Source organism: Equus quagga, chromosome 9, assembly GCF_021613505.1.
Source record: "Equus quagga isolate Etosha38 chromosome 9, UCLA_HA_Equagga_1.0, whole genome shotgun sequence".
Classification (NCBI taxonomy): Eukaryota; Metazoa; Chordata; class Mammalia; order Perissodactyla; family Equidae; genus Equus; species Equus quagga.
Window position 1 is genome coordinate 20,001,586 of NC_060275.1, and position 14,770 is coordinate 20,016,355.

Consider the following 14,770-nt stretch of genomic DNA (forward strand, 5'->3'; position numbering starts at 1 on the left):
ATGAGAACATTTTGTACATTCGTGGAACTACTTCTAATTGGTAACACTTTCTTAGGGTGACTCTTAAAATATACAACCACAGGTCATAGAAGTACCACTGAGAGCTTTATCAGCACAGAACCCAGTTGCTATACACAGATGAAACGTGCCGCAGCACAGGAGATGTAGGTATCACTGTGTTTCTGATAGCTGCCTGTAGCAGAATCTAGGACTTGAGGTTATTATGAGAGAGGAAGAGTTTCCCTAGGGCTGCTGGCACATGGAGGAAGAGGCACCCAGCTTAACAATTTAGACCCCAGTTTGGGGAGTTAGAGCAGTGGAACATCCTGAAAACTTACTTCTTTTAGTGGTATCTATAGATCTAATTTTAATTCAATTACAGAAGAATTCATAAAATTGCGTAATGGTGGATGAGCTTGTAAAATTGTATGCTGTTTTGACAAAATTGATAACCTGACAATAGATAGTTTAACTGGTCATTTTTCAACTACTGTCTTACTGTCTCATGGTATAATTCACTTTTGGGAGCTGTAGGAACAATTAGGTACTTAGATCAGTCATGTCAAGTGTTTGACATATGTATAATGACAGGTCAGAAGAAGCAGAGATTAAACATCTACGTTTTTATGATATGAAATATGCTGTGCTGGGAAAATGTGTGAGCAGCAGAGATGTTTTTGGCTGCCTGCTTTGTTAGTTTGCTCGTTTGAATTAAATGCCATTGGATTTTACTTTTCTTGTGCCTTGCATAGTTTGTTAGCTTAATCTTTTCATAAAATCTATTGCTCTAAATCCCATTATTTCCTCATAGATTAATTTGTCTCTAGTTTCTGTGTCTCATCTCAACTTATGCTATGTGATTTCTGTTTTCTTCTCTAAGTAATCACTACTCTCTCTTGTTCATCTTCTTACCAACCTGCCATTCGGTTATAGTTTTTCTAATGTGCATTAATATTGTCCATCTGAGAATCTGTCTTCACCTCTTTGTTTTTAACATCCTGCCTCCCACCCCGTTTTTCTCTTTTTTGACTACCAGACTACCTTTTTTGGACTGTCTTTGGTATAGCACAAGTGTTAGACCTTTCTTGCTTGAGAGTATTTGTGTTTGTTTTATATTTTGGCTATTTGTTCATTTAACTAAATAGTTTTTTACCTGATTTAAAATTACTGTAAAGCAATAGTTCTCAACTTTTTGGTCTCAGGACCCCTTTACAGTATTAAATATTATTAAAGGCCAAAAAAGAACTTTTATTTATGTGGGGTATATTTATCTAATGTTTTAACATTTAAGAAATTAAAAATAAATTTAAAAATATTTAAATTTATATTTACAAATAATAAGCTCATATGTTAACACAAATAATATTTTTAAATTAAAATACATATTTTCCAAGACAAAACCAATTTAGTGAGAAAAGGAGCATTGTTTTATACTTTTATCAATTTCTTTACTGTCTAGTTAATAGAATCATCTCATTCTCATATCTGCTTCTGCATTCACTCACTTTTGCTGTCACAGGTCATGTAGCCTGTGGAAAACTTTATTGTACACTTGTGAGACAATGAAAGTTAGAAAGGCAAATAACAATTGAGCATTATTATGAAAATAGTTTTGACCTTGAAGACTTCGTGAAAGAGTCTTAGGGACCCCCAGCCTGGACCACACTGAGAACTGCTGCGAGAATAATTTAATACTATAATGGACTCCCTTTTTGGTGTTCTGGATTTCTTAGTCGCTTGCTTTAGTGTTTGATAAATTTTAATTGGTTGAATTATTTTATTATGTACGTTAATATTACATTTCCTTTTAATAGTTTCTGAATGAGATTTGTTCTGCTTGTGTCATTCATTGCCCTGTAGGGTTATTCCTCAAAAGTAAGCTAATATTTCAGTGTTTTTTTTGTATTATGCTAAATCAGCAATTTCAATGTAGGAAAATTGCAAAAAAAAATTAGTTTATGTTTAACTGCAATTAGCTGGTTTGGTCCTTGTATGGATAGAGTCACTGGTTAGAAGTTATAAATGAGTTTGGTTTCTAGTGAAGGAAATAACAAATACATGTATGGGACTTGTCTCTATATTACTATTCTAGGTACAGTCATGATCCTTGTCTATATCGAGTTTATATTCTTGAAGTATAATGCAAAACATTTGGAAAGTTAATCAAAATTAATCAAAGCTTAGTTCAAGGTTCTCTTCCTCCACAGAGTATTCTCTCTCTTCTAGCTTCCCAGCCCAGTGATATTTCCTTCTTCCCCAAAATGGGTGAGAAAGCATGAGAATATTTTGTGGAGAAAGAGGGCCTTGAACTAAATTTTGAGAGTAGAAATGGATAGAGGAAAAGATAGCAGTGGGCACTCCAGGTGGAATGGAGAAATGGAATTTGGGTATGAAAGTGGGAAGGTGCCCGACTCATTCAAGGACAGGTCAAGTACAGCACTTCTTTCCCTTTATTTAGTCTGAATTTTAAAGGGAACCCATAGTAATTAGAATTTAAAATTTCAAAATAGATTTGGTATGTACTTTATCACGACAGGAAAGTTTTGATACCTTTTTGTGTAGTGAAGAGAGCCATATAAAATAGGTTAATGAATGATAAAATACAATTAGCATTTTCAGTTTACGTTTTTATGTTGTATGAGTTGTTTTTAGATAATTTTAGCTTTGAGAATGTCATTGACCTTCTCCTTATGTCGCTAAGATGGCAGAAGCTAAGGTAAAGCTGATGAATCTTGGATGTGGATAGAAATCTTAGACCACCTTGCATGCTATTACCATTTTATTAGGTTATACTTTTAAGATTTGATAGACTAGTACACACCTTCCACTTGTCTGGTTTTGGCTCGTATGGGCATTGTGCACAGATTATAATATACACTTAGGCTGTTTGTAGTTGTAAATGGATTCTTTGTGTTTCAGCATGAGAAGCTTGCCATCTGAATTGGAAGTAGATGTTTTCTTTGCTAAAATAGGCTCTTTACATGGGTTGCTTTATTTTAATACAAAAGTAATAAAATGTAAGTGTACAAAAATGAGCAAAATTGAAGGGACTTCTGCTTTTTAAGGAATGAGGTGCATGTGAAAAGCAGAGCAGATTTTCTATCACTGTAATAAAAATAGACTTCTAAACTGGCCGTTCACCGTATCAGCTATTTTTGTAACATTTCTGTCTGTTTATTTTTCAGCTTTTTTAATCCAACTCAAATGAACTAAAAACAGAAGATTTTTTAAAATGAAGTAATATAAAGATTGGCCTTATCTCACTCTACTCCCCTCCTTGCTTCTCTGCTCATCTAGCACCTGTCTGCTCTCACCCTTCCCATGTTCTCGCCATTGCTGGTGCAAGATTTCTACAGCTTCTGTCATCTGGATCAGCCTTGTTACCTAGATTTCCTCAACCATCTCTCTCTTCACATCACATTCTAGTCATGTTTCTCAATTGGCCTTTTGTTTTGTTTTGGTTTTGTTTTGGGCTTGCAACTAGGTGTGCTTTAATTTCATTACCATACCATGTTGCTCCCCCGACTTGTTATTTTTTTAACTTTCTCCGTCTCATATTAAATTTTGTACTACATTTTGAGAAATAATACTGCTACAAAACTTACGTTGTTGTAAATGCTTTCAGATTTAACTATTTGTTGGATAATGTTTTAATCCAATCTAAAGTTTAAATTTTGTTTTTTAGGAACTATAGAATCATTTTGGAAATCAATATGAACAGTTTCCTCAAGTTCTTTTTTACCAGTACTAGTATGATATATTGATTAGGCTGTAGTTGAGAGATGTGAGTTTTCTTTTCTCATTAGAACTGTTGGCCAGAAGCTTTTTTGCTGATTAATTGTGGGCGTGTCCTCTGCTTTGCCTACCCAAGTGAGCTAAAGGCCAGTTGAAAGTCTTATGGACTGAATGTTAGGCTGGGTTAAAATATTAACATAGAAGATCACTGGACTCTTTTTGGCATCTAATTTTGATGTACCTAGACTTTTGCTTGTCTGAGGTGTAATATAAAGCCTTAAAAATGAATAAAAGTGCTTTACCATTGGGGTGAGAAAAATCCATATTGGAATGCTGAATTTCTTCTTTTTTACAGAGAGTACACATTGGCAAGTTGAGAGTTATCAACCTGTGAAACAGTATGCAGATTTGTGTCTTCTGTATCACATCTGCTAAAATTTTAATTTTTAATATTAGTTGTTTTTGTTTTCTTTTGCTTAATCTAATAGCTCTGTGTTTTGCGTGTTCCCAAGTGATATAATGATGAATAATGCTTTCAGTGTTTATCTGCTTAAATTTATTTGTGATACAAATAATGCCACCTCCCCTTCTTTCTTAAGAAGGCTCCCCTTGGCTCTGAAAACCTAAATTTCTTATTTTCATCCACATACTCTTTTATGAAACTATCTCTTTCATCTTTCTGGCTTTTTGGACTTTCTAACACATGATTTCTTTCGATCAGAGAGGAGTTCTTTCAAAGTAATAAAAGTGGTTTTCCTCAAGGTGGGGAAAATAGTATTTCTAGCATCATGTAATTGGGAATTCAGTGGAAAAGGTTTCTATAATCTTCCCTCATGAATGACATTGACCCAGGCATGTTCTGATTTAGACCAGACATGTACTGAAGACCTTTATGAGTCTTGCTTTAGTCAGGCACACTGCTATTTAGAACAGAATCAATATAAAGTATGAAAATTACGTTTACAAATATACGTAGAAATCTTTTTGTATACAAATATATATTCAATAGCTTGTGAGTAGATTTCTTTAGAGGCATTTCTGCTATGAGAATACAGTATCTATTGATAACCTTTAGATTTGAAGTAAAGTATTCAATCAGAACATAGTTATAGAACACTCCTGCAGAAGCTTTATTTTCTAAATCTGTTGGTAGAAACCAAGTTTACTCTTTACATTTTTTTTGCCACATTTATAGCAAGTAGGATGTTTTTTAAGCCACTGCAGTAGAGAAATTTTCTAATCATTGACAGAAACAAGATTTATTCTTTATATTTTTTAATAGTACGTTTGTAGCAACCAGGGTGTTTTAAAAATAGAAACTAAGCAAAATTAATCATTTTTAATCTGTTTTCATTGCATGTCTACATACTGAGAGAAAAGTGTAGAAACCTGTCATCTTGGGCATGAAGACATAAGTTTAGCATAATCTTAATTCTAGATTATTTTGTGATTGACATTTGATTTCTAATTGCCTAAAAATAGGTATGCCCAATATGTTTTACTTATATAGCATCATTTTTTTATTAACTTCTCTAAACTGTTAACCTTGTTTTGAAAAATTGTATTACTTTTTCTTAAAACAGTGTGGGAAACCAGAAATAGCTTGCATGTGTTTTATTTTTAATTTCTTGAGGCTGGGAGGGGAGGGAGGGACACAGTTTGCTTCAACAATGAAAATACACTGCATGCCAAAGAAATGCAGAGATGAAAATTAATACCAGGTTTTAAAGATGATTACCAATTAGTAATATTATTTTGAAAATATCCCATATTTCTACATCAATAAGATTATATAAAAGTTATTTTTGTTTTTCTAGGTAGTTGGCAAAAAAGGTGAAAGCCACTAAGGTACAAAAGACACTGGAAGACCATGTTGCAATCAGATCTACAGCTCCTGGATAATTGCTTGATTCTCGCCAGAGACTGTCAATATTCCATTCATTGCCATTACCAATAAATCATTGCTTTTGTTCAGATGATATCACTAGTGTTTCTATTGTAATCTTGATACATGCAATTGTAAATAAAAGTCACTACTTTTGCCAAGCTCAATTTTTGTCATTCTAAATAAGTGTGTTCTCTTTCCATTTATTTGAAAATTGGCCAACTTTTGACCTTAGAAGAGACTTAAGTGTCTGGTAGCATATTGATCAAAAGCCAGTTTCTCTCCTTAGAGGAGCAAAACTCTTTTAGGGAATTAAGGAGTGTGTGTGTGTTCATATGCACACACACACACACACACAGAGCAAGTGATTTTGATAAATGGGCTTGGAACAGGTAACTGTGTTCAAATGAGTACTAACTCATATGTTTATTAAACAGCATTTGGGTATCTGGGCAATAGAAATTACTCAAATTATAAACTACCAGAAATAAACACAAGTTAAATGAAATTTAACTGTTTTCACCTAAACTGTTAGTTAATGGGACCACAGATTTTAATCTTTCTGGAAAGACCTTAAAAATTCAAGTCAGCCATTTTCTGTACTAGTGGAGGTATGTTGAAATCTGACGGTAGGGGAAAATATGGTACTATGAATTCATGAAGCAACAGGAATTAGTATCTTTTAATCAAGTATGTATTATCTTAACTTCAAAAATAATCAATGTAAATACACAGAATATGATTTAAGGTTGACAATGAATTGACCAAATGTATATGTTTAAAAGGTCTTTCACAAAAGGCTGGCAAAGCAAAAGATCTGTTTCTTACTACTTTTTCTTTGATCTCAAAACTGTAATCTGGAAAGTATTGGTAAAATTTTAATTATTTAATTTCTCTTTTTAAAATTAAAATTTAATTTTTAAATTTCTGAGTATTTTAAAAATTGTGTTTGAAAAGAGTACATAAGACTATTAATTTTGATTCAGTTATTTAAATAATACATTTGAGGGCATTTTTGTCTAAGAACATGGTTGAGATACTGTTTACCTTTGGGAGACCAATGTATTTATACACATTTATGGAAAAATTGTGGAGAAGTTTTTGTGTTAAAAATAGTCGCTTTCTGAAACCCTAGAGTCATTAGATAATATTTAGTTCCTTTGTATGTAAGCACATAACTGCCTGTGGTGATGTCTATATCATGTATTTCAGTTATGTTGCCTTGGGTCAACTGGAGGCAGAAGGGCAAGAAATAAAAGTTTGTAACTCTCCTTAATATAGACCATCTCAGATTAACCATGTCTGAAATTAAGGATAAAATTAATATCTTCTGTTTTTTGTTTGTTTTGCTCAGGAAGATTGGCCCTGAGCTAACATCTGTTGCCAATCTTCCTCTTTTTGCTTGAGGAAGATTGTCACTAAGCTAACATCTGTGTGAATCTTCTTTTACTTTGTACGTGGGACGCTGCCACAGCATGGCCTGGTGAGCAGTGTGTAGGTCTGTGCCCGGGATCCGAACCCGTGAACCCCAGGCCGATGAAGTGGAACCGCTGAACCCAACCACTACACCACCTGGCTGGCCCCAAGATTAATATCTTAAGAGTTTTGTTTTACGTTTTTGTAAACTAACAGCCTTTTTGTTTTACATTTTGTAAACTAAAATTGTTAAAGTGCCTCATCTTAAGTATTGCTGACCTCATCCTATTTATACTTGACAGTTTGAAAACCAAGTGAAAGTAAGTTCATATTTGTAAAGGATAAGGCATCAGATTTATATTGTTTGTGTGACTTTTCTATAACCCAGTTGGTTCCAGCATTATACAACCATTCCATAATTATTCAAATTGTAAATAGTGAAAAATGAATGTTTATAGGTAACTGTAACATGTTTCACTATGGGAAGTTTTACAAATAAACATGTATAGTTGACATTATTTAAAATACCAAGCTGAAATTCTAGTGTTTTCTCCTAAAACTGTGTGTATATATGTACACACACATATATATACATATATATATAACATATTTATATATAACCCTGAATTTTCCAGATGAGTAAGAAGAGCATTTGAAAAATGTAACCCTGGTTATTTTAACCAAAGCCATCCATTAGATAGTGTTTTCTAGAAAACTCATATTAGGTTTATTGTTTGTTTTGTCAGACATAGCAAAAACAAAAAAGTTTCCCTTGATTTTGCATATTTTGTTATATTTCACGTCAGGATGCATTTTCTGATGTGAAACAACCATGAAAAATACCTTGTCCGTAATGGAAACAGAAGTATTTCAGTACAAAATCCTTGTCAGCATAAGGCCAAGGGCAAGAGTAGTGCACACAGGCTCCCACACTCTTGTGCCCATGGCAGGCCTTCCTGATCCATTTTGGCCAAATTGTCTCCCAATCTTGTGTTAGAGGTGGCCACTTAATCTTTTGGATTTGACATATGAGTTGGAACCTGTCTGCCATCTTTGTCTCAAGGCTTGAGGATGTATAGTGTATTTCTTGTAGTGTTTGCAGCTGTGTTGTTACTGTACATTTGGCCTCTGCATTTTATTTATGGCTGCCATTAATACGCTTGATATGAGGGGGCTTTTTTTGCCTAAAGCAGTTAAGATCTTCCTGAGTTCTTAATGTCTCAAATAAATCTGTAATACTATAATAAGAATAAAGCATTGGAGTTGTAAATTAGTCAACTTAAACCCTCTCCTTTGTAAGCTTTAAAGAATGAAAGAAATAATAGGGCTCACCTATGTTGCTTTTAAGTAGTATTTATAAAGTTCAATTTGGTCAGTTAAGTTTTGTGTTAGGTATATGTCTTCTCTGGAATTGATCATTTCAAACCTTAGTTTTTTGGGGTTTTTTTAGAAAAGTAACTTAGAATAAGAAATCCATTCACTGAATGCTAAAGGAAAACTTTGGAGGAATATTGTGTTCACTTAGCTTTAACACCTCATTACTAGAGGTGTTACTCTGAATTTTACAAAGTTTTCCAAACATGTTTTATAATATACATATAGCATGTTTCTTAGAGAAATGAATTTAAAAATAGTGAATATTTTATTCCCTAATTAAATCTGTATTGCTTAAGGAAGACTATTGATGTCATCTTAAGCATATTTTCACTTCAAGTTGTTTTTAGGTCAATACATTTTTTAATATGTTCAGCACTGTAAGAGTAAGTAGGCAGAGTGAAGATTTTACAGGCTAATAAGATTACCTTTAAACTTTGTGCCCCATGCAAGATTATTAATTGGAGAATGTGTAACTAAATTATTCCCATAAGATAACTTTAGAATTTGAATATGCTAGTAAAATTGTACACAGCTTGGAATAATATTAAAATCTTACGATGTGAAACCCAAAACCTGCTGGAGTATTTCTCCTTTCTCTACACTTACTATGCTTCTCTATGGAAGAGGAAGTTTATTTAGGACTTAATTCTGGTAAGTCGAGCAGGCCAGAATTAGTTATGAAAACATGGTTTGTTGATTTATACCTGGACATGCATTTGAGATATTGACACATTTATGCTACTTAGGAGCAAGTTTGAAGTTTGAATCTCCTGCTACTTGTAAGCTGTGTGGTCTTGAGCAAGTAACATCCTTAGGAGCTTGAATTTTCTCTTGTGAGAAAATAGGAACGTTACCTCTTAGGCTTGTTATGAAGGTTAAATGCATGTTACTTTGTATCTGGAACAAGGATAAGTAGTAATCTTCTGCACCCTGCTCTCCCATCTGGCTACTGCTGCTTTTCTGCTTTTTAAAGGCCATCATTTCTTGCTAGGCATAATGCAGTAGCCTCGTAATTGTTTCCTTGCCTCTGATCTGGCCTCTGTAATGTGTCCTCCACATGGCTGCTAGTGATGTTTCTTTTTCGAGGTCTTTATAATGTGATCCCTCCCTCTGCAGCCTTATCCCCCTACCCCATTCCCCTGTGTGCTGCACCCTACTAGCAGTTACCAGAGTGTACCCTGATAGCTAATACCTTCCTCTGGCCTAACTTGTCCACTTGACAAATTCCTCCTTGTCCAGAAGGTTCAGCCGAAGCAAAACTGATAGAGGTAACACATGATGATTGCATATGCTTCCTCTGCTGCCATAGCACCCTGTGGTCATTTCATCCTTGTCCTTACCAAACTACATTGTAATTATTTGTAGTCTTATTTGTTCTACTAGCTTACAAGCAGTAATGTGAGGATTCGTCCCCAGTACCAAACCAAAGTTACTTTGAGCTCTATTATCAATAAACATAATATTGAACAAATTTTGAGGTTCCAGAGGAGACCCTTGAGGTAAAGCTGAGAGATTGTAGGAGTTTGTAATTCAGCAAGGTAAGAAAGAGAATTAGCAGAAGTAAAGCAAGTGCATGGTGTATACATAGAATGAGGTTCAAATAAAAGATGTTTTAGGGAAATGAGGAAGGAGATGAAGCTGGAAGAGCAAGTAGAAACCATAACATGGAACTCCTTGCCATGTGAAGAGATAAGGCTACCCTTAGTTTATGGGAGGAGGGAGATAGAGGAGTCCACGATGACGCATAAGTCTCACTTTTACAATTGGATGCAGAAATGTTGGCTCTTAGGAAAAGCAAGTTTGGAGGGGAAGGTGAATATCGTTTTGGATTCATTGCCTAGATTAATGTGTCTGAAATGCCTTTTTGGCTTTCAGGTCTAATAGGTACACAGGAATGGGATTTTACAGCTTAGGGCTAGAAATAGGAATCTAGGAGTCACTCAGGTGATGGGAGTTGAACTAGGTTCATTAATGGGATCATCTAGACAATATAAAGGGAGAGGAGGAAACTAAAGAATAAATACTAGGGAATACTAATAAATATTAAGGAATTTGCAGAGGAACCTAGAAAGCAGAAGTATTCAGGAATGTAGAAGGAAAAACGAGGAGTTGGTAAAGTGTTAGACGAATTCAAGAGTCATTATCAAATGTAGACAAATTGAAATTAGTAGGGATATCCAACTGTCAATTCCATTAAGTTGTAGAAAAAAATTTTTTTTCTTTTTTTTTGAGGAAGATCAGCCCTGAGCTAACATCTGCTGCCAATCCTCTTTTTGCTGAGAAAAACTGGCCCTGAGCTAACATCTGTGCCCATCTTCCTCTACTTTATACGTAGGACGCCTACCACAGCATGGCTTGCCAAGCGGTGCCATGTCCGCACCCGGGATCCGAGCCAGAGAACCCCGAGCTGCCAAAGCGGAACATGCGCATTTAACCGCTGCACCACCAGGCCAGCCCCAGAAAAAAATTGTTTGTAGTGCTTAATTATAAGAATCATTGATTATATTAATAATCTTTTGGTTGAAGGGGACATCAGCAGACAGAACTATTCTGAAACCCTTCTTGCAAAGAAATTTAGGTTTCATAGTCTACCATTGAATAGTTTTACGAGACAATTAGCAAGGTGTGGAGATTCATGGCAACATCCCATAAGGGAGAATATGAAACTCTTTGAAGTTGTCATTAAGGGCTTTAGTCTTTTCTTATAATCAAGTGCTTTTCCTCTGGTATTTTTTGTAATCATAAATTTTGTCCTGTCATTCTAGAACATTCTTTCACAACTGCTTTTATTCTCCTAAAAGTTTCTAATTTCACAAAAATAATTCCTCTGAGCCCTGGATGGGTCATTTAGGTTGCTCAGTAATAAAATTTCTAATTTTATAGGGTAGTAGTAAACAGGTAAGTTATTAAAACCTGCTCTCCTGGGGTTTGGAGTAATAGGGACCTCCTTTATCAGAGCCCTGTAATCTCCCTGTGACCAAGGATAGTAAAAATAGTGGCGCAGTTCATTTCCCTGGACACGTAGTTCTCTCAAAGGCGTGAGCACATTGACAGCTTTAGGATGGCTTCTGCATGGGTTTAGTCTTGGCTGCAGGTGACTTTTAAGTTTAAAAATGTGTATTTAACTCCAAAAGGACAACGGCAGGGAGTCTGGGTGTAAGTGCATAGGCCAACTCAAACCACGGGGATAGGCTTGTACAGAAGCAAATAGGTGTCACTTCATCTGAGTTTTCATTTGACTCTAGCAACTGCAAGGGGAAGCTATTTGGGTGTTCACATTTTGGTTTGAGTTTAAAAAAATTTTTTTTTCTGGCAATTTGAAAATTCTTAACCCACAAAGCTTCCTCTTACCAATCAAAATATGGAATCCATTGAATTTGGGAAAAGCTAAAAACTTTGGTCCAGCATACTTGCTTTTCAGAGTGCCCTAATGCGGTTGGTATCAGGACTCTAATGTAGGTATGCCATTTCAGGAATTAGCTGTATTTGTGAATACATAACTTTATCACCTTTGCCGAAAATAATGACCTGTATAAGCCTAATTCTGGGCTCTCTATTCTGTTCCATAGATCTGTCTACTTTTATGTGAATAGCATGCTGTCTTGATTAGTTGAGCTTCATAGGTATGCCTTGAAGTCAGGTAGTGTAATTCCTCCAATTTTCTTAGATTTTTTTTCAGTATTCTAGGTCTTTTGCATTTTTCCTTTAGAATCAGCTCATCAATTTCTAAAGAAAGCTTTATGGATGGATTGCCTTGAATATGACATCTTAACAATACTGTCTTCCAGTCTCTGAACATGGTTGATATATACAATCTCTACTTACTCAGATCGTCTTTAGTTTCTCAAGGCAATGTTTTATAGTTTTCAACATGGAGGCCCTTCTTTCATTAGACTTTCTCCTAGCTATTTGATGTTTGTTGGCATTATTGCAAACGGAATTTTAAACATTTCATTTTCCGATTGTTTGCTGCTAGTATATAGTAATACAGTTATTTTTATTTTTTATTTTTTTGTGAGAACATTGGCCCTGAACTTGTTGCCAATCCTCTTCTTTTTGCTTGTGGATGATAGTCACTGAGGTAACATCTGTACCAATCTTCCTCTATTTTATGCGGGATGCCACCATAGAGTGGCTTAACAAGCAGTGCTAGGTCCATGCCTGGGATCTGACCTGTAAACCCCCAGCTGCCTAAGCAGAGTGCGTGAACTTCACCACTATACCACCAGGCTGGCCTCACAGTTAATTTTTTAATGTTGACCTTGTCGTCTATCAGCTTCATGAACTCCTTTATTAGTTCTAGTGATTTTTTTATAGACTCGTTATTATTTTCGATGTAAATAACCATATGCAAATACAGTCACTTTTAATTATTCCTTTCTAGAACTTTGTAGCTTTTATTTCGTTTTCTTGTCTTGTTGCAGTGCCTAGGAATTCCAGAACAATATTGAATAGAAGTAGTGAGAGTAAACATCCTTGCTGTGTTCTTGATCTTAGGAGGATAGCTCAAGTGATGTTAGTTGCAGGTTTTTGAAAGCTGTCCTTTATCAAATTGACAAAGTTTGTTTCTATTTCTAATTTGCTAGAATTTAAAAAATTGTGAGTTGGGGATAAATTTTACCAAGTGCTTTTTCTGCATCTTTTGAGATGATTATGTGTATTTCCTTCTTTATTCTGTTAATATGGTGAATAATGTAAATAGATTTTCAAATGTTAAAGCAACCTTGCTTTCTCTGGATTAACTGCAGTTGGTCTTGCTGTATTTTTATTTCCATATATTGCTGGATTAAATTAGCTAAATTAGTTTACTAATGATTTTTTGTGTCTATGCTCATGAAGGATATTGTTCTATACTTTTCTTATATTGTAATTCCTTTGCCAGATTTTGATATCAGGGATGTGCTGGTTACTCTTTAAATGTTTGATAGAACTCACCAGTTTTTTGGTGGGAAGATTTTAAAATACATATTTGTTATATGTGATAGATATTAGAGTCATTGAGATTCTCTATATCATCCTGTGTGCACTTTGGTGAGTTTTATTTTCCAAGGAATTTGTCTTTCATTTAAGTTGTCAAAATTTATTTACATAAAGTTTTTCACAATATTCCCTTGTTAACTTGTAATGTCTGAAAGATCTGTCTGGCCTTTTTTGATTACTATTATTGATAAATTTTTCTCTCTTTTTGTGAATCATTCTTGCAAAGGAGTTATAAATTTTATTAATCTTATCGAAATTGAATTTCTGGTTTTGTTATTTTTCTAGTTTATTAATTTATACACTTCTTTTTATTATTGTTTCTACTTAAGTTGTGTTTAATTTGCTCTTTCTTCTATCTTATTAATATAAAAACTTTGATCATAATAGAAATCTTTCTTCTAATATAAGCATTTAAAATTATAAACTTCCTGATGAGCTATGCAAGTGCATACCAAAATTTTTGATGTGTTATTTTTTATTGTCATTCAATTAAAAATATTTTCAAGTTCTGTTATAATTTATTTTTTGATTCCTGGGTAATTTAGAAATATATTGCTGGATTTCCAAATATTTGGGGATGTTCTAGATATCTTATTTTTATTGATTTTTAATTTGTTTCTATTTCTGTAAGAGAACATACTCTAAGACTTGAATCTTTTGGAACTATTTGAGACTTGTTTTATGTCCCAGCATAATAGTCTATCTAGATGAATGTTCCATGTGCACTTCAAAAGAATGTATATTCTGCAGTTGGATTCTTTTCAAAAGATTCCAAATCTCTGGTGACATTCTCGAGTCTTTTCATTCATTTACAAAAAATTTCCATTTGTTTCCTTCAACATAGCAATTGTACTTATTTTAAAGTCCTTTTCTGCTAACTCCAATATCTGAATCACTTGTGAATTTGTTTCTATTGTCTATTTTTCCTCTTGGATTTCAGTCATTTGGTACTCTCTCTTGGTACACTTGATAATGTTTTATTAATATGTATTTAATATCTATTCCATGCTAGACACTGCGTATGAACAGTTAGTAAAGGCTCTGGATGATATTGTCTTCCTTCAGAGTGAGTTTACAATTTCCTCTGCTAGGCAGACTTTGTGGGGCAGATTACTTTATCTGATGAGTCTATCCAATAAGCTGAAGGTAGGCAGCCTAATGTATTTACTGAGGTCCCTCCCCTTGGAAAATTTGAACGTTTATTCTTATCTCCTTAATACTGTGAGAGTGATGAACACTGCTTTCAGAATTCCTCTAATTTCTTATCTCTAGTCCCACGCAGCTTCATAATTTGGCAAATATCTTGCAAGAATTATCAGCTATGTGTCAGGATTTGTTCTCTAGTCCTCTGTTCTCACTGGAATCCTGGATTCTCAA

General features: G+C 34.4%; 1 protein-coding gene across 1 annotated transcript in view; it reads left to right on the plus strand.

Moving 5' to 3' along the window:
* TXNL1 (thioredoxin like 1) overlaps nt 1-5,787 on the plus strand; it is a 37,670-nt gene extending 31,883 nt beyond the window's left edge. Inside the window, exon 8 of the mRNA XM_046671783.1 lies at nt 5,553-5,787. Coding sequence (XP_046527739.1) covers nt 5,553-5,582 — 30 coding nt within the window. The 3' untranslated portion in view covers nt 5,583-5,787. The remainder of the gene's footprint in view (nt 1-5,552) is intronic.
* Nucleotides 5,788-14,770: the final 8,983 nt, after the last annotated feature.